Source organism: Microtus pennsylvanicus, chromosome 11 (assembly GCF_037038515.1).
Source record: "Microtus pennsylvanicus isolate mMicPen1 chromosome 11, mMicPen1.hap1, whole genome shotgun sequence".
NCBI classification, from domain to species: Eukaryota; Metazoa; Chordata; class Mammalia; order Rodentia; family Cricetidae; genus Microtus; species Microtus pennsylvanicus.
The window spans coordinates 2,194,564-2,221,766 of NC_134589.1; the positions used below are offsets into that span (position 1 = coordinate 2,194,564).

Genomic DNA, 27,203 nt, shown 5'->3' on the forward strand with positions numbered 1-27,203 from the left:
ACCCATGGGAAACCAGCAGGCTGTGGCCTCCAGGATAACCATGAAGACACTCGCTTCTTAGAGCACCGTGTCCAGCAGCAACAGCAGCAGGAGAGCAGTTCCCACTGACAGCATGTCCTAGGGCCCCATGGTCTCGTGTCCTTCCACTCTGTGCTACATCTCCCCTTATCTTTCACATCCTGAAGAGAGGATGTTCTATGGCTTGGATATGCCGAGAGTGCATCCTCCAAAGTTTCAAGGAGTGACCTCAGCCCCTGTGCAGACCAGGGGGCCGCTGGAGGGGTTAAGGATTAGATGAGGTCAGGGGAAGAAGACACAAACAGTCACCATACACATACTCACCCGTCTTATCATGTCATACACTGCATAGCCTAGGACTCTTCTAGCAAGACCTCAGCAGATGTGGCTCCATGACCTCGTATCTCCAGAAAGGTAAGCTAACAAAACCTCTTTTCTTTCTATGTTCTGCTCTGTGGCAGTGTGTGTTGTAGTGGTGTAGAGCCCATGGCCTTGTCCATGCTAGGGAAGTGCCTGACCACCGAGCTGTGCCTCCAGTCTCCATAGTACTATATGTTAGAAACTTCAAAATGGCCTAATACAGGATGTAAGCCTGTACACGAATTAAAACATAGGGACAAAAACAAAAGCCTGGTTCTGCTCTACACCCTGCTGCCTGGTTGCAGACAGCTCTGTTTTGCTGCCTCTTCACGGTGGGAGGGCAGTCAGAGGCTGTGACTATGGAGAGCTAGGCCAAAGCTTGAGTTCTGTGAAAACTCAGAGGCGCATAAGCGCAGCGCTGGCATCAAGTGGACCAGCAAGGAGGGTGGGATGGACTGGGAGGAGGTAGAGCGCCACACAAGTACAGGCACTGCACAGAAACTGGGAAAGTTTTGAGGAGACATCAAGATAATAACAGAGAGGATGAAATGAGGATTGTGCAGGACCACTCAGAGCAACGTGTTTCAATTTGTCTGAAATCAAACCTTCTTACAATACTGTAACATAATAGAAAAAAGTCTAAAACTTTCTTTTAAATGGCAGCATCCCTCAAGCAAAGGTGAAAAACACATCATCTCAGAACTCGATCTAATGTAGCCGGTGAGTTCTGGGGCTCTGCATCAGGTTTTCTCTGAGGGTGGTGTAATTCTCAAGTTTGTAATTTGTCCTGGCATAAAAATAAAAATATGATTCACCCATTCACACTCAATTTAACCCTTGTCAAGCTACAAGGGAGAGCAGCGATATGGTTTCGAACGGCAAATGTTGCTCTGTGTCCGTTTCAACTGAAATAGACTGCTCTTTGTGACTCAGACCCAAGGCAACACCTTAACCACAGGCACAATGACGACCGCAACACTAAGACTGTTAAATCAACCTCCGCACGTTCTCTGCCACGCAGTCTTCTTGGAAACCAGCGTTTCTGCTTTTAAACTTCACAACTAGAGCTGCATTCCCAAGCTCTCAACACTGCATGGTGGAGTCCCGTGTTCTCTCACCACCACGCCTCCCAGACTCATTCAGAAACATGCCCACCCTAGTGACAACACACTACATCTTCCTTAACTCAACAAACAAACAAACGGCCAGGTGGTGGTAGCGCACACCTTTAATCACTTTAATCATAGCACAGTTGGTCTACAGGGCAAGTTCCAGGACAGGCTCCAAAGCTACACAGAGAAACCCTGTGTGAAAAACAACCAACCAACCAACCAAACAAACAAACAAACAAAAAACCCAAGTGCTGGAGAGATGTCTCAGTGGTTAAAAGCACTTGCTGCTCTTCCAGAGGACCTGAGGTTTGCTCATAGCACCCACACAGCAACATAACAACTGCCTATAATTCCTCCAGGTCCATCTTCTGGAATCTGCCAGCCCCAGGCACTCACAGGGCAAATATACATACACGCAAGAACTACACACAAAAAACCAAATAAACAAACACCACACCTAGTCTTTGGCATCAACTTTTAATCGCGGCTGACCTTGCTGGTTGGGAAAAGCAGAAGTGTGAGGGTGTGAGGTCCCATCTGGGAAAGTGATGTCTGGTAGAAGCGCTGGTCTTTTCTGCCTGGGCGGAAGGATGCCCACCACTGCTTGCCAGTCCTCAATGGCCAGTTCTAATAGTGAATAGGAAATGACTTGCCCATGAAGCAGAAGAAACCACTTCTCTCAGCCCCTGATCTTCCCTGGGTGCTGTTTCTTGTCTGGTCATTTTGTTCACAGTGGTTGCCAACTCTGCTATGGCCCCAGCGATTCTGGCCAGTACCCTCCTAGTGCACTGCTACCTGACCCCACATTTACATTAACTCCATTGGTGTGTGTGTTACATACCTAAATGACTTCCTTTGGTGTGAAGTCTATGGCTTTAACATACGAAGGCATCTCTGGGGTTAGTCCCTCGGATCTTCTCCACAGTCCTCACCTACTTCCTCCCACCCCACAGGTCTGTGTTTTACAGAATGCCACTCTTGGAGACTTGATGGAGGAGGGTCATCTGTCTATGTGTTACTCTCATTGGTTAATAAAGAAACTGCCTTGGCCCTTTGATAGGACAGAAAATTAGGTAGGCGGAGTAAACAGAAGAGGATGATGGGTAGAAGGCAGTGAGGCAGATGCGATGAAGCTCCGACCCGAGACAGATGTAGGCTAGAATCCTTCCCGGTAAGCCACCACCTCGTGGTGCTATGCAGATTATTAGAAATGGGTTAAGCAAGATACGAGAGTTAGCCAAGAAGAGGCTAGATATAATGGGCCAGGCAGTGTTTAAAAGAATACAATTTTTGTGTTGTTATTTCGGGGTAAAGCTAGCTGTGCGGGATGTAAAGTAGGCCTGCTCGCCTCATCACTACAGAGACTGGCTTCTGCAGCCACCTGTGCTGTGTGTGTCACATCTTCTTTTCCTGCTGACAGCAGTTTCTGGTCCTCATGTAACTCCATGTGGATTATTCTGTAGGTTTCATTTTTTCCTTTCTTTTTCAAAAAATATTTATTTTATTTTATGTGCATATGTGTGTGCCTGCTTGTTTGTATGTGCACCACACGCGAGCAGGAGCCTGTGGAGGTCAAAATAAGGCATCTGATCCCCTGGAACTGGAGTTACAGACACTTGTGAGCTGCCTTATGAATGCTGGGAAACAAACCTGGGTCCTCTGCAGGAGCAGCAAGTGCTCTTAACCACTGAGCCATTGCTCTAGCCTCGGGTTTCACTTCTCAAGAGTGAAGTCCCAGGAACACAGTGGCTGTGTCACAGGTCACTGACGTCCGCGGGGTCACACCATCCTTCCTGTACACCAACCCTGGCAAGAGCTCTAGCATGACTTTGAGGTGGGGACACACCATGAAGACTTTCTGGGGAGAGCATAACCTGTCTCCCACAGTCCGAGAAAGGGACAACTGAACTTTGTGGAGATCACGTGAACCAGCATTGCCCAGCCCTTGTCTGTTGCCCTGCTCCTTGGTCTGAGCAGCAGCATCACTGTGGTCCCTGATGACAAGTATTTAACATTTGTGAACAGTAAGAACACACAGACAGAAAGGGGTGTGTGCGCACGGGTCACCATCCTCTGTGGGTTCCATCACCACTTACAGAGCTAAGAAAATCAGCAAATGTGCTCCTAGGTCACATTCTTACACACGAATCAGGTAAGGAAGCCAGCACAGTTCGTCATACCATAATTGAAAAGGCACGGGTGACACCAGAGGCTCTACTTCTTTCTACTGCGTCTGTACCAGGCCAACTGACCTGTGTCTGGCTAAGGGCAGCTTGCTTAACTCCTAAATGAAGCACCACCACCCAGACCTACTGTCTACCAACAGCCCCACTCTGCCGTGCACTGTGCTTTGGTTTCTAAACTGCTCTGTTAAGACTCAGCCCTGCTTGGCAAGGGATTTCTGAACCTCCCATGTGCCCTGCTGGCAGCCACTACTTTTCCATGTCATTCACTGTGAATGGATATACCCTTAAGCTTAGATGGCAATTCAAAACCCAAAAGGAAACACTAGCCTCAAATTGCATGTAGTGGTCCTCGTTGTATTTTGATGACTATTAGTGAGGTATAGATGTATTTTACATGCTGCATTTTTTGCAATAAAAATATATACACTCTGTAATTTTTATATATGGAAAGAGTCAGAATTCCATGGTATTGTTGCTCCTTCTCCTGTTTCAAGTTACCCTTGTATGTGGGATTCTCTCTGTATGCTCTGAATATGTTTTATTACCATTGGTTAATAAAGAAGCTGCTTTGGCCCATGGCAGGGGAGAATATAGCCAGGCTGGAAGAGATATATATAGAGAGTAGGTGGAGTCAAAGAGACACTGGAACCTTACACGTAAATCACGGTCTCGTGGCAATACACAAATTAATAGAAATGGGTTAATTTAAGATGTAAGAGTTAGCCAGGAATATGCTTGAGCCATTGGCCAAACAGTGTTCTAATTAATAGTTTCTGTGTGATTATTCGGGTCTGGGTGGCTGGGAGACAAGTGAGCAGTCTCTGCTTACAACTTTGCTGTTCAGCTGAAGTAGCTGTTTTTCTTCTTTACTGGACAATGCTGGGGAATCAAGCCCAGGGCCTTGTGTCCACTGACTGTGTCCACACCCTCAACCCCAAGCCTCATGCTTCTTCATGCCTTTGTGCCCCGTGTTTACGGCACATGGAAAACAATTCCGACTGCAGTTTTCACTTACTATGGCATGGGAGGTGGGTGCCAGCGGTGTGCATGCAGCTCTGCCCTGGGCACAGGGTCTGGAGTGGGTGCCCTCACGTGCATGGAAAGCACTTTCCTAGGGAGACTCACGGAGGACACTGCTTTTCTCATTACCTTAACAAATTCGGGCCTTGGATATTTTCACACACATACTCCTGTGTATCCCAACTTGGAAAAACATTCTTCTAGTAATTTTGGAAAATGTGGGGTTCCAAAACCTCCCCAAGTTTTTCATACTTCTGATAGAGGTCAGGATGAGTAGAGAGGAGTCAAACACAGGCCAAGGTTAGAGGCATGAGATACTACTATTTCAGAAGCAGAGAAATCAGAACAGGAGAGAAACATACTTCTCAGTGACCTTAGCAGGCTTCGAGCAAGAGAGAATACAGGTTCTCACACTGTGAACACCCTGGCTGTTTCTGGAATGGGTTTGCCTGCGACAGTAACTTGGCTGGAGGTAAGACACAGCACACTGAAGACCAACCTGAAGTTAAAGGCAACGAGGTCAGGGTGGAACTAGAGTCTAGCTGTTTCAGACAGACCGTGTGGGCAGCCCTGTGTTCTGGATCATCACAGTCTGCAGTATTTTAAACATTCACAGGAAGAGAGCTTCTTATCATTTCTTTTAATATGGCCCCATGCTAGTACCTCTAACACCAAGCCCTTGTGTAACTATCATGAGCAGAGCTTCGATCAGAGAACAAAGGACAGATCCACATGAAAGGGAGAACCCCACACTGACGTGAGGACTTCTGAGGACACAAGCAGGAAGAGGAAGACACGCACACCCAGGAAGCCAACAGGGCTCAAATCTTACTTACTTTTCTATCAAATCCAGTGTGACTCCAGGCACCAGACTAACACACTTCTGCATGCAAAACCTGCAGAGAAAGGAGAGGACATGAGAGGCATGAATGGAACCCTGAATATGAAAACCGTCTAGGGGTAAAAATCACGTTTAAACAAATACAGATCAGGCATCTTTTAGGTTTAAGAAGCAAGCCTCAGCTGGCTGTGGTGGCTCACACCTTAAATCCTAACACTCAGGAAGCAGAGGAAGGTGGATCTCTGTGAGTTTGAGGCCAGCCTGGTTTACAGAGCGAGTTACAGGACAACCAGAGCTACACAGAGAAACCTCGTCAAAAGAAGCAAGCCTCACTGCCAGTCTGCCAAGGCTATAGGACTACAGAACAGCATCTGGAACCAGCAGCAGGAGAAAAGGGGCGGCAGCAGTCAATGGAGTCTTGTCCCTGGAGAGTAGCAAGGAGCTGAGACTCAGAGCAAGGCTTCAGCTAAGAACTGCTGGAGTAGGCTGGACTCCCCCACCCTGCTTTTCTTCCTTCTTAAAAGAGCGAGGGGGCGGGGAGTAGTGCTGGGGAGTGGATGCATGGCTTCAAGGCACACAAACGCTGCTTACAGAAGACAAAGGAACATGGATTCAATTATACCATTTTAATCATCAAAAAGTCAAAGGAGCCAGAGCTGAGAGACTTCTCATCTGTGGACGAAGCCACCCTCAGAAAGCAAGAATGGAAGTGGCAGGGCTTTGTCTAATTTGTGTGTGCTGACAGAAGGCAAGAAGCCATCTTTTCCCCTCCTGTTAGAGCTATTGGCACATAGCGGAACAGGATCAATGACAGCACTGAAGAAAAAGGCAGCTGAGTGTTTTCAGTGGGAGAAATGTAAAACGCCTGAACTGTCTATGTTTAAGACTAGAGCTTCGAAAGCTGCAGCAGGAACACAGCACATGAGACGGCCCCAGTCCAGGATGACTCCACTTACAATTTTCAGTGCATTCTGCAGACTTGCTTCCAACTCTGACACACTGACAACGGCCCACATGCTTGTGCTACAGGCCACTCTCTACTTCTCTCACCCAGGAGTTAAGACAGTCTGCAGTTTGTGCCTATTTTCCATTTTTGATGTCTGCACCTTGCACGGGCTCACCAGGTCATTTGTGAAATGTATGTACACATATCACCAATATTCAATGTGCTCAGTACAAAGATCAGGCCACAACTGGGAGACAAGGAAGAAAACCCTTTATGGGTGAGAGGACTGAAGAACAGAAAGATACAAAAGCAGAAAGACAAGATAACAGACGGACCGTACGTGCCAAGTAAATGGCTCCTGCCCAGGACACGGAACACAGCTGCCCAGCCACGCTCTCTGCCTCAAGAAACAAGGCTCAACTCAAGCAGTGGGAGAAAATTTGGGTTTTGGTAGAGCTGTTGCAGTCAGTGTTTTACGAATCAAAGAGTAAAACAAATTAACCTGGGGTCACATTTCTCTGACAGTAGGGACAGCCCCTTTGAGTATACGGAGCTAGAATGCTGAATCTAGTTAGGCTGGTGGCTGGGCCCTGAGTAGCTAGATCCTTCTGTCGACCTAACAAGAGCTCTGCTCAGCCCCCTCTATAGACACCTTATATCCTTAGAGTCAGCACAGATGCACACAGCTCCAACAGCGCCTTTCTCCTGCTGGGTGAGCATGACCAACAGCTCCAACAGCGTCTCTGGGTGACCATGACCAACAGCTCCAACAGCGTCTCTGGGTGAGCATGACCAACAGCTCCGACAGCGTCTCTGGGTGACCATGACCAACAGCTCCAACAGCGTCTCTGGGTGAGCATGACCAACAGCTCCAACAGTGTCTCTCTCCTGCTGGGTGACCATGACCAACAGCTCCAACAGTGTCTCTGGGTGAGCATGACCAACAGCTCCAACAGCGCCTCTCTCCTGCTGGGTGACCATGACCAACAACAAGAGACACATTTTGGGGTCTGAGCCCTAGTGAGCTGCACTCCTCATTGTTTTGTCTTCTCATCCATAATGGATTTATTGACTGGGATGTCTGGAGCCCAGTAATGACAGGATCATTTGTATCCAACTAATTCTTTTGTCAAAAGCAATAATAAATTCCAGATAAAATATTAAAAACAACTACTTGATAATTCCAAAGAACAAAGAAGAGAAACTGGAAGTGCTGTAACCGTGGCAAAGGATGAGTCACCTGTTGGGCTGCACATTCACACAACAGATGGGGACAGCGGGGGCCGTCTCCCTTGGGTGAGGATCAGAGATCAGCACTGAAGGCTGCCAGGAAATTGCAAGCAATCACCTCAGACTGGAGGAAGCCAAAGCTTTCTCTAGCACTAGCTGACTCATGAACTCCTGACAGGATGTGACTGCAAAGATCCCTGTGGCAACATGAGGCTGGACGTATTAATTGGGGTGAGCAGCGTCTCTTGCCCCAAGAAGGCAGAGCAAGGCCATGCTTCACCAATTCGAGGCCCTGAGAAGCCCCGGGGCTTTTGACGAACACCCAGAGGGATCCTGCCTGAGTCACAAACTGTATTCCAGGATCAAGAGTGACACTCTGGAACTAGGAACACAGCCAAAGAGGTCAGTCCCACAAACAAGCTTCTGGGGAGCTCAGCCCAATCCTCCTGCCTACTCCCACCCAACTGGGCTGGCGCTGCTCACAGGCAGGGAGCAGAAGCAGCACTTTGCACTCCCAAAATGGGTAGCATAAAGTCACAGCCAGAGAAAACATCAGCTCGCCGCACCAGGACTAACACTGGTCTCACCTTTCATACTATTGGCTTCTATGGGAGGGTGTTCCTGGATAATGAGGGCCAAGAAGAAACAAAATGACTCAGTGCTGGGGATGGTGGCGCACACCTTTAATCTCAGCACCTAGGAGTCAGAGGCAGGCAGATCTCTGTATGAGGCCAGTCTAGTCTACATACCAAATTCCAGGACAGCCAGGGCTACATAGAAAGACTACCTTAAAAAAAAAAAGACTCAAACAATCCATAAAACTGGCCGGGTGTGGTGACTCAAGTTTGTAAACCAAAGACTTGGGAGGCTGAGGCAGGAAGATCATTTCAAGTTCAAGGCCAGCCTGGGCTACAGAGTGTTCTCTGTTGGAGGCTGCCACCCTGTCCTGTGAGTGTACCTCTCACCATGAGCTAAGAGGCAGCACCTACTCCGTAGATGGAGGACACCAGGGCGAAGGGTCTGAGGACAGCGGGCCACAGCAGCAGGTACCCGTTCCAGCTGTTGCTCAGGAGCTCAAAGCCAGCCTGGGCACCATAGCGAGGTGAATTTCAACAAGGAAACCAAACCAAGCCAAACCAAAAAACAACAGAGAAAATATTGAAAACAACAAATAGGGAGGTTGTCAGAAACTGACCACTTTCAAAGAGAAAAGCAGAATAAGCAGGAGGCAGGAGGGGCATGGAGGCGCATATGTTTAGCTTACTGAAGTAAAGTAACTTAGAACCAGAATTTTATACCCAGCCAAACGGACATTTAAATGTGCGGGCAGAAATGATCTCCGCTCAGCTCCAGAACAGTGGTCATCAAGGGGCATGTGGAAGCCAGCTGTGGATGTTACTGAGTTAAGAGGGCAATGGTGAGACCTGAGGTGGTGAAAGACACACAGGAAGTGTACTGACACAAACCTGTGAGGTGTGTTGTCTTCAAAAGAAAAATAAACACAAACAAAAGTAAAACGTCTGCTGAAGCCCAAACTGTGAAGCCAGATAACACCAGCTGAGCGGACTCCTCTGTTTTGGACGAGGTGGTGACACAAATCAGACTAAGATCCAAACGGAGCCATCCACGGCAGCACCTACACAGCAGCCAGAAACTGCGCTGTTTATCCCGCCTTCCGGGAATGGCCAGAGGAGACACCGCTTCCCCCAGCAGGCCAGCTGCAGCCTGCCACCAACAATCAGGTTCCAGCCGCTTTAATCCTTGCACCAGAAGTGACCTGAGGCTAACCAATCCCTTTTCTATTTTCTACCTCACAAGGAACTGGGATTCATTTTCGGTCTTTGTTTCTGCTACTGCAGCTCTCCTCTGTCAATAAAACCCTTCCCCAATTCCACTCACAGAAATACTGTTACAAAAATGAGGCAAATGGAAAAACAGGATAATCTGGGGGGCATGAGCAGGGAAAGGGGCTCCTCACTTTAAGTCCAGTTGAAGGCACTCACCAACAGAGCAGCAAAGCTCCAGCACCATTGCCAGCTGCTGAGGCCGGTCCCCGCAGCAGCTGCAAACCTGACATTTGCGAAGACTAGAAAGCCCACTTATGAGGAAAGGACAGCACTAAGCACCTCGTGCAACCCTAGTGGCTCCCTATTCCACCTTGTTAGGTTAGAATTCCACGCAAGGCATTACCAAACTGCCCTACATATCAAATAAAAGAGAAGGGAAACAAAAGGTTCCTTAGCAACCTCAGAGCGCTAAGTGGTAGATGTGGCTAATGCTGACAGCTGTCCAAGTCTCCCTCGAGAGCCTGCAGCACTGCCACACTTGGGTACGTCTTACTTTCTGAGAAGCTCACAGCCACTCACTCTTAATATGGTCTCCTCCTCACCCATGAGCGCTCTTCAGGCTGCTGAGGACAGCACAGTAAAGCTGTGTCTCTGGACGTCACAATGACAGACTAGAAGGGAAAGCCTAGCGAGAAAGATGACTAAGAGAACCTGCTGCTTGACTCTTAGCACCCACACGGCAGCTCCCAACCATCCAGGGACACTAGGCACACAAGAGGTGCACTGGACATACTTGGGTAGGGTGGATTGCTCTCAGAAGGCTGGGGCACAAGGAGTGTTGCCAGTTCAGTGCCAGTCTAGGTTCCAGTGGGTGATGACCAATCCGGGTACAGAGTAAGACCCACGCAAGAACTCTAAGCTTTCTTACTCTTTCCCTTTGATGCTAACTTACAAACTTCAGGATTCACTTCTGACTGTACAGAATGGCTTCCCATTGGCAGCTTCTAGGCCTGGAGCCAGGATTAGTCACACGTAAGAAAGGAGCCTGTTATCTCAGAAGCTTTCTCTGCTGCAGAACCAGGAGAACTAAAAGAAAAATGAATCCTTTCACTAATAAGGGGAGGAACTCTGGCCAGCTCAAGTGCGGCGAGCACGGCTCGGCTCTGGCAGGCCATCCCCTCTGCCTAGCGGAAGAGCCCCCAAGTTACATCCCCAACACCAGCCACCAAGGTCCAATCCCTTACTGGAACATTTCCTCCACCTGAGGCTGACTATCAAGTCCAGTAAATCAGCGGCCTCCTTTGGCTCACCTAATTAACATGCCCAATAAAACACCTCATCCTAGCGTGGGGGGGGGGGTTTCCCCTTTACCTATGGGTCACGTCTGTCTCCTTTCTATCCAGTCAGTCCTTTGTCCTGTGCGGATACCCCTGCTCCTCTCCCTTGTTCTCTTGCCCTTCTCCCTGGTCCTCTATCTCTTTGTCTTTGTCCTTGTCCTTGCCCTCTGTCCCTCTGGGGTAACTAAACCTCTTCTGTGTCGAGATCTTGGTCTTGGGCCCTGAGCCCATACCTTTCCTTTCATGAAAGACACGATAGCTGGGAAGCAGCAGGCAGCGAGGATGCTGCTCCTTGAGGCACCATGTCTGTCACTGAGCCATTTTCTCACTGCTGTTTCAAATGGTTCATAAAAAGAAAAGGCACTGCACACAAGCACACAGCAGCTGACAGGAGGAAAGTCGTCTTGGGTTCTACACAAGCTTCTACAGCTCAGGGTGCAAACTTTCAAAGGGGCACCCCCTCTGCCCCACCCACAACACGTTTTTCCTGAGGCTGTCAACAGCTGCCACCGGCTTGGAAGAAGAAAGCAACACCCCTTCCTATGGATGCACCTTCTTCAGGTGAGGAAACATGGAACACATCTCGCCCACATGGCAGGGCAGAGGAGTCCCTTCATAGAACTGCCCCCAGTCTGTGACAGCTTCAGGCTCCTTGCTCCTCAGGCTGACTTATGCATAGTAAACAAGTCGCAGGGAGTATGTGCACACTGCTCATGGACACAGACCAGAAACAGAGGCAGATACTGTAGGAAATGCAGTCAGAGGCCCCGGCGTAGGGCAAGGCTTCCTGACTGCACACTGGTGAGGAATGGCCATGCCACAGCAGCCACCATGCCCTGGAAATCACAACACTGTGCCAGAAAGAAAGCAGAGTCAACAGCAGACAGGCACAGGCCCTGTAAGTGCACTTGATCTACCTCTGTCTAGGAGGTAGGGCGGCTTTATGGTAGTTTAGGATGGACTCTAAACCTGTTTTAAAAACACATGATTCTTTTAAATTCCAGAGAACCAGCTACTCAGAGCATACATCTGTCATGACCATCCACACCACTTTCCTTCCTGCCCGATCTGCTCTTTCTGTATTAAGAAGCATCACACCAAGCTCTTCTAGGAGTGTCACCAGCAGATTGGCGATCACTGGACAGAGCAGACAGAAGGGCACCAAGCAGCCCATGCTCCCACCACTTACCACTCAGCGGCAGCCAAGAGAGGCCAGAGACACGATGAGAGCTGCACAGCACGAGGGGCCCGAAGACAGGGACTGTGCGGATGCCACCACGGACTCAGAAACTGCTGCACCCGTGGCCCAGAGTGGCAGACTCTCACCCAAAACTCCAGTGAGAAAGGAAAGTGTCTGGGAGGATTTGAAGTAGGGCGGGACCACACACTCGTCCCCACGTACAGGAAGGGCCAGCACTTGCAAAGATCAGGTTAGGAAACACAGACAGATTGCTCTCCCTTCCTTTGCTAATGTTTTGTCTGCAAGGAAACCCCTGAGTGCTGAAGCTGGGACACGGTCAGAGGGGTGGTCCCAGCCCCCATCCACTCAGAGTTTACCTCACATTTTAATCTCGGGCTAGCCTTCATGTGGGTCTCCCACAAAACACTATTTTGTTTTTGTTTCCTTTTCCCAGCAGCTCTGAGTTCCCAGGAGAGAAAGAGCCACCAACTCAGAATTATCAAGCCAGGCAGAGTGATACATACTTATAACCCCAGGACTTGGGAGGCTGATGTAAGAGGATCAAGAAGCACAACAGCTTGGGCTACATGCTGAGGCCCTGGCTCAAGCATCTGTAAGCAGGGCCCTTTTTGAAACAGTCCAATATAATTTAAACCTAGACATTGCTCTTGTCAATTTATTGGTAGGAATAGGGGAGGGGAATGGGGTCAGAACTCAAGCATTCGGGGCTGGAGAGATGGCTCAGTGGTTAAGAGTATTGCCTGCTCTTCCAAAGTTCCTGAGTTCAATTCCCAGCAACCACATGGTGGCTCACAACCACCTGTAATGAGGTCTGGTGCCCTCTTCTGGCCTGCAGGCATACACACAGGCAGAATATTGTATACATAATAAATAAATAAATAAATATATATATATATAAAGAACTCAAGCATTCATTCAAGCATGCTCCACCACTGGGCAACATCTTCAGCCTCTCATTAACACCTTGAAAATTTCCCAGTGACTTTTTGATTGATTCAGGTTTAACTCCTAACAATCATACAAAAAGTGAACCACACAGAAGCAAAGGGAGGGTGACTTGTGTTAGAGCAGAGGCAAAAGGCAGGACCCAGATGTGTGGTCAAATACAAAACAGTGTTTTAACAATTAAAAGTTAATGAAAACATTTGTCATTTAAAAAAAAACTCAAGCAAGAAGGAGGCATTCATGTCTCCACCTACCTCTGTTAGCACCTCCCCTCCAGCTCAGGGCAACCAAAGATGTCAGCCCTTAGTCTTCTATCTCTAAAGCACCCACATTCTAAAGCATCTGTGCATAAGTCGCCTACCATGAAGGCATCTATCCTAGCATGTCCACTGCAATGGCTCTGAAGTGCCTTCAGGTCAGAGTGCAGAAGCTGGACTGCCTGCCTGCCTGCTACAGCTGGCAGTTTATATTTGCCATTGCTATCCTGGCCCTCTAGCAGAGAAAGTAGATGTTCAGGCGGGGCCTAAAGAACCCAGCAAATGGCTAAGTGACAGGCCCAGGTGAGAACCCACCTCTAACTTTACACATAGGCCTTTCTTGCCCATTCCTCTAGTACCTAGGCTCTCCCCACTAAAGGCAAACTAAGTGCTCAGAACACATCTGAACATTAACATCTCTAACACAGATTTAACCTCTTCTAAATGGACCATTCATCAGCTATGCAGTTGGTAGGTGCCAGACATTCGGCTGCTTTATGACCTTTAGTACACTGCCTTAAGAGAAGCAGATGGACATGATTATAATATAGCCAGTTTAGGATATTGTAGGGAAGTCCAGCCAGAGGCAAAGGAAGCTTTTTATCAGAGAGCAAGCTTCCTTCAGTAAATAAGACCTGCAGTCATGGCTAGACAGGCGATGGACATGAGTCTGGGCTCTCCGCTGGCTGCCTGTGTGTTCCTTTCTCCAGCAGCAGAAGCCCTTGGCTGGGAGGTGAGAAAGTTTTGTGACAAGCGGTCAATCCCTGATGTTCTGAGCAAAGAAATGAGTTCAGACGAGTTTCCAATTAAACTTAAATATAGATTCTGTTGTGCCTCCAGCAGGTGTGACAGACATCTGTCTTGTCCCCTCCAGCAGGTGGGAGGCTGATAACATTTCCTCTACTGTGCTCCTTGTCTGTGGCTTCAGCATCAGGTGTATTCCACTAAGTGCAGAGGCTTCTGGAAGCAGATGAGCATACTGGTAGGGAGGCAGGCCTTTCTCACAGTGATCACTGTACCCACAAAACCTCAGCTTATACATGGCCCACAGAATAGAGTCTATCACAATCTGCAATGGGACACCGACTCCTTGAAAAGAAGGCCAGAGTGTGCTGACATGACATATTTGTATGTGGAACATGGGGCAGTTCAACCTTCCAGCTTAGGAGCAACAAAGTCAAGATCTATATACCAGTAACATTCTGGAAACACGTGTGGAGCATAATCTAGAACAAGTGTCTGCACTCTCTGACATGCTAGTCCCATTCTGGAAATGTGTGTGGAGAATAATCTAGAACAAGGGTCTACAAATGCTAACCCCATTCTGGAAACACGAGTGGAGAATAATCTAGAATAAGGAGAAGTGGTGTGGTTTGGGAAGAGGAGCAAGAGACTTGACTCACAGAAACATAACAATTTTACACAACTGGGCAAATACTTAAATAATTCTGTCTATAAATATGATGGAATACTAATCTTGAAACTAAAGTACCAGGCAGTACTAAAGAATGATCGTCTTTAGCCTGAAAACCCTGGAAACACAATACAAAGCCATACAAGTTCTGCTTAGTTGAGTTGTGTAGTGCGTGAGCAGGAAAGACAGACAGACAACCATAGAGACGGGACTCATTCTTCCAGGTTCCTTCCCACTGCTTGCTCTTGGAACGCTGTGTGGTGAGGGAAAAGGAGGCTCCCTCTGTACCCGCACAATGGCGTGTGCACACATGTAGACCACTGGAGCTGAGGAGTAATGCGTGTCCGCTGCCCTCCTCACATGGCCCATGCCTTGCTTGCGGCTCAGGTGCATACTGCAGGTAGAGGAATCGCTGCTCAGCGGGAAGAGCAGCGCCCTCTCTGAGCAGTAAACCTTAAACTGGGACCGAGGCAGAGAAACAGGTGATGAGGAATAAACCTGCGGGGAGCAGGGACCTTAGATGAGTGTGTGAGGAGCTGAGGAGGCCTAAGTGACTGCACACTGTGGGCACAAGCATCAGACCCGTGGGAACTGGCAAAGCCTTCCCAGGTCAGGCCATGTGTGGATGTCAACAGTGTGTGCAAAATCTAGCAACCACATCTTCCTCCTTCAATATGACTGCATCCTGAGACTGCTCCCAACTGAGACCTCTCACTGAGACTAGCTAAGGGCTGCTGTATGTAACAAAAGCACCGTGTTTCTAGGCTGTGTAGTGGGTGTCCTATAACAGGGCAAGCACAGCCCACCTGATCCCAGATTTTCTGTCTGTCACGTCTCTATTCCTACATCATCCCTCTTTGGTTTTCAGCAACAAGCCCTTCAAGATGCACCACAAGTCAAAAACCAGAGCCAAAGGAAGAGGACTGGGGGTGGAAGAGGTGGCAGAAGAGATCTGTGACCAAGCTGAACACAGAGTTTGATCCCCAGGACCCACGTGTCGAGAGAATGGCTGCTCCCTGACATATGCACCAATGGCATATGCACATCTCATCCACAAAACACAAGAGCAAAACCAGTCACAGACAAAGACAGTGTAAAGGCTTGCCATAGCAAAGAAGAGAAAGAAAAGGAAGACGTGGCCCCAGGTAAGAACAGGTAAGCCTGGACAAAGGGACTGGATGCCAAGTGTGTGAGAGAGTGAGTGAGGAAAGCTACACTTTAGAGAATGGCTTAACTATTTAAAAGCTTTCCACACCAGAGGGGAAGAGAAAGGGAGGACTAATATCTTGAAGATAGATGCTGTGCCCAGTCCTCAGGGAAAGCTCTATCACAGCACTGTGAGGGGCAGCCTCGCTCAGCCCACACTGAGAGGCCTGTGAGCTCTAGGGAGACTATCAGCTGGCTCTGGGGAAGCAGGCAGGGGCGGGCACCCAGTGTGCTCAGCTTCAAATGAAGTTGCAACACTGGGCAGCTGCATGTTAACACCTGGTCCCCAATCAATCACATGCTCGTGCATCCCGACGGATGGCTGTTTTGACTGGCCCTGGTTATTAGCAAAGATGCATTAGACCATGCGGGAAGCACCTTGTAAATGATAGGGTTTTATGCAATTAATACATAGAGGCCGACAAAGACCTCACAACCCCCACTCCACAGTGCTCCCTGGGCAGTCATGTGCCTCTCCACTGCTGAGAAGCGGAGAGTCATCCTTACCAAGGGGAAGAATGGCACACGCCAACTCTCAGAGACACACACAGACGTGGGCTGTTTCTAACAGACCCTTGAGAGGTCAGAACAGCAGGACAGCACCATGCAGGGCAGCCCTACCATGCTGGCCACCAGGAGCAGCCAGTGGCCTGAGGGCTTTGCAACACAATGGAACAAACAGCAGAACCCAGCTGGCAGAGGCCACAATACTCACTCTGCGCTCAATTCCAACTCTGGTCAGCAGCAGCTGGCCAGTGAGGTTAGCCCCAGTGGCTTACCTTGGAAGGAGGGATAGGCACCAAACAAAATAAAGGGAGGTGCCTTCCACTAAGCATCAAAGCTAACAACTGACATGGGAGTGAGAAAGAAAAAGAAAGAGTGGCCCATAAAAGGAAGAGACGTTTTAAATGACTGCTCCCCCCCCCCCCCCTCCGCACTCACAGAATACACTGCTCCCGACTAGCACACACATTAAAACCTAAAACCCACTGCTGGACTGCGGCACCTCTTACATGAAGTGCCTCCAGCAGTCCCCTGGGGGCGCTGCTGACAAACTGCGGTGAAGCTGCAACACCAGGAGTCATAAAGGAGCCCAGCCAGGTGACCTTATAGCCAGCTGTCAGGCTCAAAATGCCACTACCCCTGACAGGAGAGATGGGTGGCAGATCCTCTGGGCTCTGCTCACTAGGAATGGCATGTACCCAAGAGCGAGGATGAAATTATTGAGGCAGAGTGGTGGTGAAAACCAGGACTTACAAGTCCAGAGAGTCTTGGGTTCAAATCCCAGCTTTGACACTGGCCAACAAGAACTCTGTAGTTAACTTCTCATGTCCAGCTGTTTTAACTCACGAGAATAACAGACATTTAAAACCAGAATTATAGAGATTAAACAAAAAAGCCTTAATTTGGTATATAATAAAAATCAAACACATTAGTTTCTTTCATGCACTTGCTCCTCACTAGTGAAGAAACAGGGAACACTTGAGGCCCAGGAAATGAGATATCGAGTCTTTGGCTAGCAATGTGGCCTCAGAGGTTTGAAGCAGGAGAATGATGGGCAGGCAGAGGGGCAGTTGCTAAGAAGACCTGGTGGGAGCCACATTTACACTATGTCCACCTCGGGGGGAAAGCCAGGCACCCCACAGAAGGGACAGACCTGGGGAACAGCTAGGATCTCAGTCCAACGAGGTCCTCAGGAAACTGATTAACAGTTTTTGATATCTGGGGAGGGCAAAGGTCTGTGTTTATTTAGGAATCAGCATTAGGGCTGATGATGTAGCCTGTTGGTAGAGTACACTTCTAGCATGCATGAAGCTCAGGATTCAGTACACAGACAGACATGTACACACACGCACACACACAAAGACATGTACACATGTGCAGGAACTCATACATAAAAATGATCACGGACAGGTACCAACTCTGGCTCGGAGTACATGATCGAGGGCCCCACTATTGGGAGGCTCCCTAAGGTCCTTCAGCCATAAGTACTATGAGATAAACATGCCGGGATGCCTGGGAGCAACCATCTCTCATCTCTGTTCTGGCCTTCTCCCGTGTTCTTACGCCGGGATTCCAGGGACAGTCCCAAACAGACCTATGGGGAAAGCACATTCCCACAGGGCAGTTACAGTCTGGGACTGGTACCCAGACCTACCTGGAGCACCCTTCCCCAGGCCAGCAACATCTTTCAATTTTCATTTCATTTATTTGTTCTATTTCTTCTTTCTCTTTTCCTGGTTTATTTACTTGGGAGACAGATGGAAGAAATCGTTTTCTGCCCTGCACTGTGTATGATGCCTAAGCAGTCCTTGTCATGCCCGTGACAGTGGCCGAGATGGTTACTGCCTCTTCCAACTCTTCCAGCATTGAGTCTCCTGAGTTTGAAGTGGACAGAGGGCTCCAGCTGCTTTGAGCCAATGGCACAGCAGCATGGCTTTTTAAAGAATGATTTGTTAATTGATGACTTTATCTTCATAGAAAGAAACTAATAATATAAACTATCCGGACCCTCACCTTATAAGCACTGAGCACTCATTCCTTGGCAGAGCCCATGCCACACTGACCCAGGCCCACGCCCTGCTCTCCCAATTAGTTTTAATTTCCTGGAAGACTATTATGGTCTGAATATACATACTGCCCTGAACTGTCCAACGGGGCTAAGATCTGGTGTGAGGTACTCAGAATGGGCCTTCAGAGCAGCTCTGTCCCGAGAGGACAGCAGTGATCCAGCCAGGCCCACTCCACCATGCAGACACTGCTCTCACCTCTCCAGACAGCGCCTCACCTGGACTCACAGCACACACGCCTGCTGAGACCTTCACCTTGGGATTCCCGCCTCCAGAAGGAACGTGGGTGAACATACAAAGGCATGCACGTGATATATTTTAGTCACTCCACATGGCAGCTGTCACATGGCTGTTCACTCAGGAACCTGATCCTGTTTCTCATGTCCTGGAGACCATGTCTGCTCTCTGATGCTCAAAGGCCCTGCTGCACTGGGCTGTCCTATCCTCTAAGCCTGACTTCAGGCCTATGGCCAGGACTCCCTCCTCCACCTTCTCCGTCCAGAGCAACCTCATCCATCACAGGAGGCCCCGACAGAGCAGATGCTGTGCTCCACTCCCTTCTTACTGTCACAGCACTAACGGAAGCGTGTTGCTCTCCCTTTAGGTCCCTGTTCTCAGCAGAAAGCCACTTGGATCATAAACCCTCTTCTGCACACTCACTGCTAACTGCAACACTGCCAACAATGGAGACAAAGGTTAACAAAAAGCAAAAGCCAGTGCCTGCTGTGACAACCCAGCCACATGGTGATGGAAGCGACTTCTGAAGCCTACGGAAGCCTGTCCTGTGTCGAGAAAACAGACAGCAGTAGCATGAATAGTAAGAAGTCAGGAAAACGGGCTAACTGTCCTCAGGACTCATTCAGAAAACTGTAAACAACGGCACAGGGCCATGCTACCATCTGCACAGGTCCTACACGCCAAAGATGTCATGGGAGAGGAGAGGCACCTCATCACAACGTAGGTGAGAGGAAATGAGACTGCTTCTGTGGCCCACCACCCAAAAGTACCACCATTCACTGACAGAGCTCATGAGTGTCCATCATTAAGTACACAGCTGTATGGACCAGTAAGCTTTAATGAAACACGGCAATATCGCTGATCAAAGTTGTCGACCCAGGCATACTATGTGCACATAAATCACACAAGTAGTCAGACTGACATTAAAATGCCTGCAAGTGCAGTCTGAAGACACAAATTGGCAAGTAAGCATCCCAGAAGCAATTGCTCTATAAATATGGGATCATTTGGATGCTTGCAGGCACAATTTCCAACAAGCACCAGAACTAATTTGAAACAAGGTGATGATGGCTGGCATCCTAACCGCAGGCAATAAGTTGCTCTTCCACCATTGTCTGATGCTAGTAAGGAAGGTGGGAGGCAGGGAGGGAGTGGATCTCCAGAAGCACACACTATGGCAGCACTGTGAGAGCCCTGTTGTGAGCTAAACTGCATGCAACCTTGATTCTCTTCTGAACACACTATGTTGAGAGCGTGCTCTGTTCACAAGCTGCCCCTCAGCCATCTTCATACAACCGTAGGTGCTGGTGCGGTCAGCCCTGACGGAGACTCCAGATGCAATGAGCTGCTCACTGAGAGCACTCCTGATGACGTGCTCCATGTGAGATTAACACAGGGAGGAGTGTGAGCCAGCAGAAAATTACAAGACAGACAAGCTTCAAATCAGGAGCCAGAAATCAAAAGAAACTACTGTTCTGTAGATAGAAATATCCACTTACTACAGATCTTTGTGGGGAAAGAGCATGTTTTGCAAAGAACCTAGGTGCCTAAAATTGGGTCAGTGCAGTGACTACTTTAAGCAGTGGTATCACAGCCACCACTGTTTGCTTCCCCTAATGTGGACTACGTTGGGCCTTGTGACAGCCCTGAATGGAAATGGAAAGCGTGTCTTTAAAAATGCTGCCATTGTTCTGCCTACTATTTCACATGTGTGGGTGGCCATGAAAACTGTTCACAGTCCAGGCCACCTCCTCTGTTTGTACCTTGCTCCCCTACACCCCCAGACCCCAACAGCTCACTTGTACCAATCCCTGCTTCTGGATGCCGAAAAGTCTCAAATCAGAGCACTCTCCTGTGCCCCTCCACATCTCCAACATGTATCCTGTGCTTTCACTCAGGTATATGCAGATACCTAAGTGGCTGCTACTCCACAGTATCTGTGTTTAATTTATTAAAAAGTACCGTGCTATAAATCATTTAATACTATCTGCTATTTTTTTCACTCAACATTTTGCATTTAAAAATACTAAAATCAACTTTAATGAGGGACAATTTGCACACAATAAATCCACCGGCTGAAGACTGCAGTTTGCAGCAGGGACTACTATACTTCTGTGGTCCCCACAGTCTCCACAGAGGACACCCCATTGCCCCGTATGCCCCCACACCACCTGTAGACAGCATTATGCGAGTGTGCAGGACCCAGTAACTCTGCTTCTGCTTTGCCTTTGTTTCATCTGGTTACCAGCTAGTCTTCCTGGTTTAAAATAATATAAACACAACATAATCTTTACAACTGCCGTGGCGCAACTGCTCTTGGAGGGGTCTGTCAGCAGCTGCTGGAACCAATGATTTCAATCTTAAAGGGTGGTGTGCTGCTGGTGTCACATTTGAGAGATCACAAAACCCCATGGCATCTAGCTTTCCAGTTCTCTCGCATACAGAATAAAAGCAGTGTCAATTTTTCTTCATCGTATAACTAGGGTGCAAGCTTCTTTCTTTCTTTGGTTGTTTTTCCTCTATATGCAACTTACACCAACATTTCTTGAAAAACAGTCCTTCGCATCAAATTATCTAGGCGTCTTTGTTCAAAACCAATCCGCAGTCACATAATGGGCATCACAGTCACGTAATGGTTGCTTTACACTGAGTGTTAGAGCACCAAGCCTTTCTTTCCCAAACTGTCCTGACTATACCCTTTGTGCTTTCGTAAGTTTTAAAGCCAAGATTTGGACTGGGACAGCACTCAGCCTATAGTTAAAAGTTGAAAAGAACTAACATTTAAAATTACCAAATCTTGGCTGGATGTGAGAGGCTGAGGCAGGGGGATGGCCACTAACTTCAGGCCAGCCTAAGCCAGAGAGTGTGGACCTGTCTCATACAAACATAAATGCACAAAGCTGGGTCTCTACCTTTACCTCCTCAGTCATCTCTGTGATGTTTTAGCTTTGTGAGCTTAGCTCTTTATGCACTGTCCTATGTACTCCCATGTACTTTAGAATGTTAATGGAAACCAGGTAGTGGTTAGAAAAAAATAGAATATACAAATGTATCTCTGACTCCATCTGATGGGGAGTTATTCTCCCAGGTCCTGGGGCCCTGCTATGGTAGACTGTTAGCTCCAGGGCTCCCACTGTCTTCCCACATGTATAACTGTGCTGTCTGTAAATACCACTCTAATTCCTTTTTGGGCAACATGTGTGACTGCCCCCACCCAAGCCTTCCTGCAGTGTTTGTCCTCCCGTGTGATGCTGAACAGGAAGTAATGGTGAGCCTCCCTGGGTTCAGAGTTCGGAGACAATGTTCAGCCTGCCTTACAACCAAGCCCGAAGTCAGCAGCAGTGTTCCCTGATCTTCGTGGTATGCTGAAGAGGTCTGCCGGGGGTGGTCCAGCTGTGTCATGTGTATTCACAGCAGCTATGATTGACCTCCATTATGCTACACCCCTTGCCTTCCCCGAGATGAACCACTTGTGCAATCTGCACTTCACCCTTCCTATGGGTCCTCACACTGCGAATAAATCTGCCATCCCTGGGGTAGGCGCACCCCACCTCATAGTCCGCGTCTGGTTCTGACATCATAGCGTCTTCTGTTTTTTCCTCGGTATGAGGACTGGCAGTCTTTTCCTGAATGGTGACAGAACTCACTGCACCCTCCCCTGACCCTTTTCTTTTTCAGTCTTCATTTCTGGACTAAAGGCCTGAGCTGCATCTCGTCGTTGGTGTGCTTTCTCTGAAAGTCAGCCTGAGTTCTGATCACCTTGGAAGTATTTCAAGTCGCATGCCCGATGGCACACTGCTGTAGCCTCAGCATGCAGGAGGCTAAGGCAGGGTAGCAAGTTCCAGGCTAGACCAAGGCACAGAGATGTTCCGTCTCAACATCAACAACAGTAAACTAAAAATAAATCAGAAGGTATTTCTTCTCTAACCCAAACCATTCTCTTTCTAGGTATTTTTTTGGCATTAACTTTTTAAACTAGGGTTTCAGATACAGGATAGGAACCATCACCACAGGGCATGTCTCTCCCTTTCATTACTGAGTTCCAATTATGCTGTGTGGTCAGAGAGCAAAGAGAACATGAGGGAGAGCCTCTGGGCTTCCTGATGTCTCTTTCACAGTCTAAGAGGTGGTTTTGTGAATGGCCCATCCATGCTTGAAAACAACGTATACTCTTTGTTGGGCAGACAGTTGTATGTGCAGCTCAGATCTGAGTGATTAACCCAATTATTAAAATCCTCTTTTGTGCTGCAATTTTTTATCTATTGGGAGTGTTCTGAACTTGATCCTGGCTTAGGTCTCACTTTAAGTGCCAAGGTCCCACTGTCAAGACGATAGTACCTTCATGCCTTTTTGCTCCTTTTCCACAGTGAACCCTTCAACGACACTTGGACTCTGCTAGCTCTGTTTGTCTTCTCAGTCCTTTGACTCCCGGTCTCTGTATCTTCTGTATTGATGAGTCTTGAGGCTTGGCTACACCTCATGACTTGGTCCCATAAAGACCGGTACTGATGAGTCTTGAGGCTTGGCTACACCTCATGACTTGGTCCCATAAAGACCGACTGCCACTCTTGTTCGCTCTTGTCTCAGAGCTCACTCTGTCGTCTGAGTACGTTTTCTAGGGGCCACTCTTTGTTGTTTGTTTGCTCCTTCCTGCATCCTTCTGCACACTCAGCTGCACGCCTCAGAGCTGCTCACCTCTAGCATGGTTAGATACATCTGGTTTCTTTGGCAGGGATCTTCACAGCCCATGTCTTTCTTTCTTCTTGCCTTTCCCTTTTCTCCTACTCCCAGAGCCATGGCTACAATGGTAGTTCACCTTCCTGCTCTCCTAAACTGTCTTCTGAGTAATTCACACCTGTCACACTCGCCTTCTCTTTCTGAGCCACACAGCAAGGCAGCTCCATGAACGGAGGCACACGCCTGTCAGCCTGCCCTTGGCTCCGCCCTGAAGACCACCTTCACCCTGTCTGCCTCTTCTCTACCTTGTCTCCAGCTCTAGACTCCATCAGCTTTACTGCCCCCTATGGCACCTGCAGCTCAGGCTCACTGGGGGAGTCAGCGATCCAGGCCACTCTGTGCAATTTAATTTTTTCTTACACCAAAGTCAGACCTTCCGTAGCACTTTGTTCTCATCATAAGAATGTGCCATTTTCACCTTACTGAATGCAAGTGGAGACTGGGGTGCTAAGGGTATGGCTGAGTGTCAGAGAAACATTCTCTAAGTGGGCATGTGAAAAAAACTGTAGAGTTTAGGTAGCACGATGGCACTCGAAAGCCAGTTGGAATCTGTGTAGGACCAGAAGAGAGCTGGTTTGCACATGGTGAAGCCAATTCTTCACAGGAAGACTGCAGGTCACGCGCTTCAGGACCAAGGTCAAAGGATAAGTATAATCTTGTAAGGTCAGTCAAACGAACAGAACTGGGCTATGTTGTACTTTTGTTTTTCTTTGATTTTTTAAAAAAAAAAATTAATTATTTACTTCTTTATTAAAGATTTCTGCCTGCTCCCTGCCACTGCCTCCCATTTCCCTCCCCCTCCCCCAATCAAGTCTCCCTCCCTCTTCAGCCAGAAGAGCAATCAGGGTTCCCTGCCCTGTGGGAAGTCTAAGGACCGCCCACCTCCGTCCAGGTCTAGAAAGGTGAGCATCCAAACTGCCTAGGCTCCCACAAAGCTAGTACATGCAGTAGGATCAAAACCCAGTGCTATTGTTCTTGAGTTCTCAGTAGTCCTCATTGTCCGCTATGTTTAGTGAGTCCGGTTTTATCCCCTGCTTTTTCAGACCCAGTCCAGCTGGCCTTGGTGAGTTCCCGATAGAACATCCCCATTGTCTCAGTGTGTGGGTGCACCCCTCGCGGTCCTGAGTTCCTTGCTCGTGCTCTCTCTCCTTCTACTCCTGATTTGGAGCTTGGGATTTCAGTCCGGTGCTCCAATGTGGGTCTCTGTCTCTGTCTCCTTTCATCGCCTGATGAAGGTTAATATCCAGGAGGATGCCTATATGTTTTTTTTGGGGGTTCACCTTCTTATTTAGCTTCTCTAGGATCACGAATTATAGACTCAATGTCCTTGGTTTATGGCTAGAAACCAAATATGAGTGAGTACATCCCATGTTCCTCTTTTTTGGGTCTGGCTTACCTCACTCAGGATAGTGTTTTCTATGTCCGTCCATTTGCATGCAAAGTTCAAGAAGTCATTGTTTTTTTTACTGCTGAGTAGTACTCTAATATGTATATATTTCATACTTTCTTCATCCATTCTTCCACTGAGGGGCATCTAAGTTGTTTCCAGGTCCTGGCTATTACAAACAATGCTGCTATGAACATAGTTGAGCATATACTTTTGTTGTATGATAGGGCATCTCTTGGGTATATTCCCAAGAGTGGTATTGCTGGGTCCTGGGGTAGGTTGATCCCGAATTTCCTGAGAAACCACCACACTGCTTTCCAAAGTGGTTGCACAAGTTTGCATTCCCACCAGCAATGGATGAGTGTACCCCTTTCTCCACAACCTCTCCATCAAAGGCTATCGTTGGTGTTTTTGATTTTAGCCATCCTGACCCGGACTTTAACCCACAAACCTATGAACACCTGATTTTCGATAAAGGAGCTAAAAGTATACAATGGAAAAAAGAGAGCATCTTCAACAAACTGTGCTGGCAAAACTGAATGTCGATCTGTAGAAGAATGAAAATAGATCCATATCTATCACCATGCACAAAACTCAAGTTCAAATGGATTAAAGACCTCAATATCAGTCCGAACACACTGAACATGATAGAAGAGAAAGTGGGAAGTACTCTACAACACATGGGCACAGGAGACCACTTCCTACGTATAACCCCAGCAGCACAGACACTAAGGGCATCATTGAATAAATGGGACCTCCTGAGGCTGAGAAGCTTCTGTAAAGCAAAGGACACTGTCACTAAGACAAAAAGGCAACCCACTGACTGGGAGAAGATCTTCACCAACCTCGCAACTGACAAAGGTCTGATCTCCAAAATATATAAAGAACTCAAGAAACTAGACTGTAAAAAGCTAATCAACCCAATTATAAAATGGGGCACTGAGCTAAACAGAGAATTCTCAACAGAAGAAGTTCAAATGGCCAAAAGACACTTAAGGTCATGCTCAACTTCCTTAGTGATCAGGGAAATGCAAATCAAGACAACTTTAAGATACCATCTTTCGCTGTTGGCCCTGGATCATTGGGCTACTGGCGGCCCTGCTTAGTTGCTGAGGAATCCCATCAGGACGGAACTTTTATCTGGCGATGGATGGAGATAGAGACAGAGACCCACACTGGAACACTGGATAGAGCTCCCAAGGTCCCAAGGAGGAGCAGAAGGAGGGAGAACATGAGCAAAGAAGTCGGGACCACGAGGGGTGCACCCACCCACTGAGACAGTGGAGCTGATCTACTGGGAGCTCACCAAGGCCAGCTGGACTGTTACCAAAAAAAGCATGGGATAAAACTGGACTCTTTGAACATGACGAACAATGAGGGCTGATGAGACGCCAAGGACAATGGCACGCGGTTTTGATCCAACGCAATGTACTGGCTTGGTGGGAGCCTAGCCAGTTTGGATGTTCACCTTCCTAGATATGGACGGAGGGGGGAGGACCTAGGACTTACCACAGGGCAGGGAACCCTGACTGCTCTTTGGACTGGAGAGGGAGGGGGAGAAAAGTGGGGGGAAAGGGAGAGGGGTGGGAGGAGGGGGAGAAGAATGGGAGGAGGGGGAGGGAAATGGGAGGCTGGGAGGAGGTGGAAATTTGTATTTTTTTCTTTCTTTTCTTTATTCTCCTTTTATCAATAAAAAAAAAAGATACCATCTTTCTTTTATTTTTTGAAATAGGATCTCACCATATAGACATAAGCTGGCCTCAACCTCAGCAATCCTTTTGCTTCTCAGTCTCTGCCATGCAAGGATTATTATTTTTTTCTTTTTTCAAAGAAAGGGCTGGAGAGATGGCTCGCTCAGTGGAAGAGAACATACACTGCTCTTCCAGAAGACCCGAGTTCAGTCTCAGCAGTCACGTTACATGGCGCGCACACACACACACACACACACACACACACACACACACCACACACACACACAGTCTTAGTTAATTCTCAGTTGCTATGACTGAAGCACCATGACCAAGGCAATTTATTAAAGAAAATTTGGGCTCAGGTTCCAGAATCCATGACCATCCTGAGAGAGAGAGTACAGCAGAAGCAGGCAAGCGTGGCACTGGAGTGGTAGCTAAGATCTCACACACATATTCACAACTGCACTGCAAAGAGAGCTAAATGAGAATGTCCTGGGCTTTCGAAACCTAAGAACCCTGTAGTAAGGAGGCCACTTGTTGGTTCCCAGCACCTGGCTAGCTTAGACCCAAAATAATCACACGGAAACCACAGTATTTAAATCACTGCCTGGCCCACTAGCTCTAGCTTCTTATTGGCTAATTCTTACATATTAATTTAACCCATTTCTATTAATCTGTGCATCACCATGAGGTCATGGCCTACCAGCGAAGTTTCAGTGCA

At 48.1% G+C, this 27,203-nt stretch overlaps 1 protein-coding gene across 2 annotated transcripts in view; it reads right to left on the reverse strand.

Annotated features, from left to right (window-relative positions):
- Window positions 1-27,203, reverse strand: part of Rptor (regulatory associated protein of MTOR complex 1) — a 306,486-nt gene that overhangs the window by 119,557 nt on the left and 159,726 nt on the right. For both annotated transcript variants that reach the window (XM_075989895.1, XM_075989893.1), the window contains one exon: window positions 5,533-5,592. In XM_075989895.1, coding sequence (XP_075846010.1) covers window positions 5,533-5,592 — 60 coding nt within the window. The remainder of the gene's footprint in view (window positions 1-5,532; window positions 5,593-27,203) is intronic.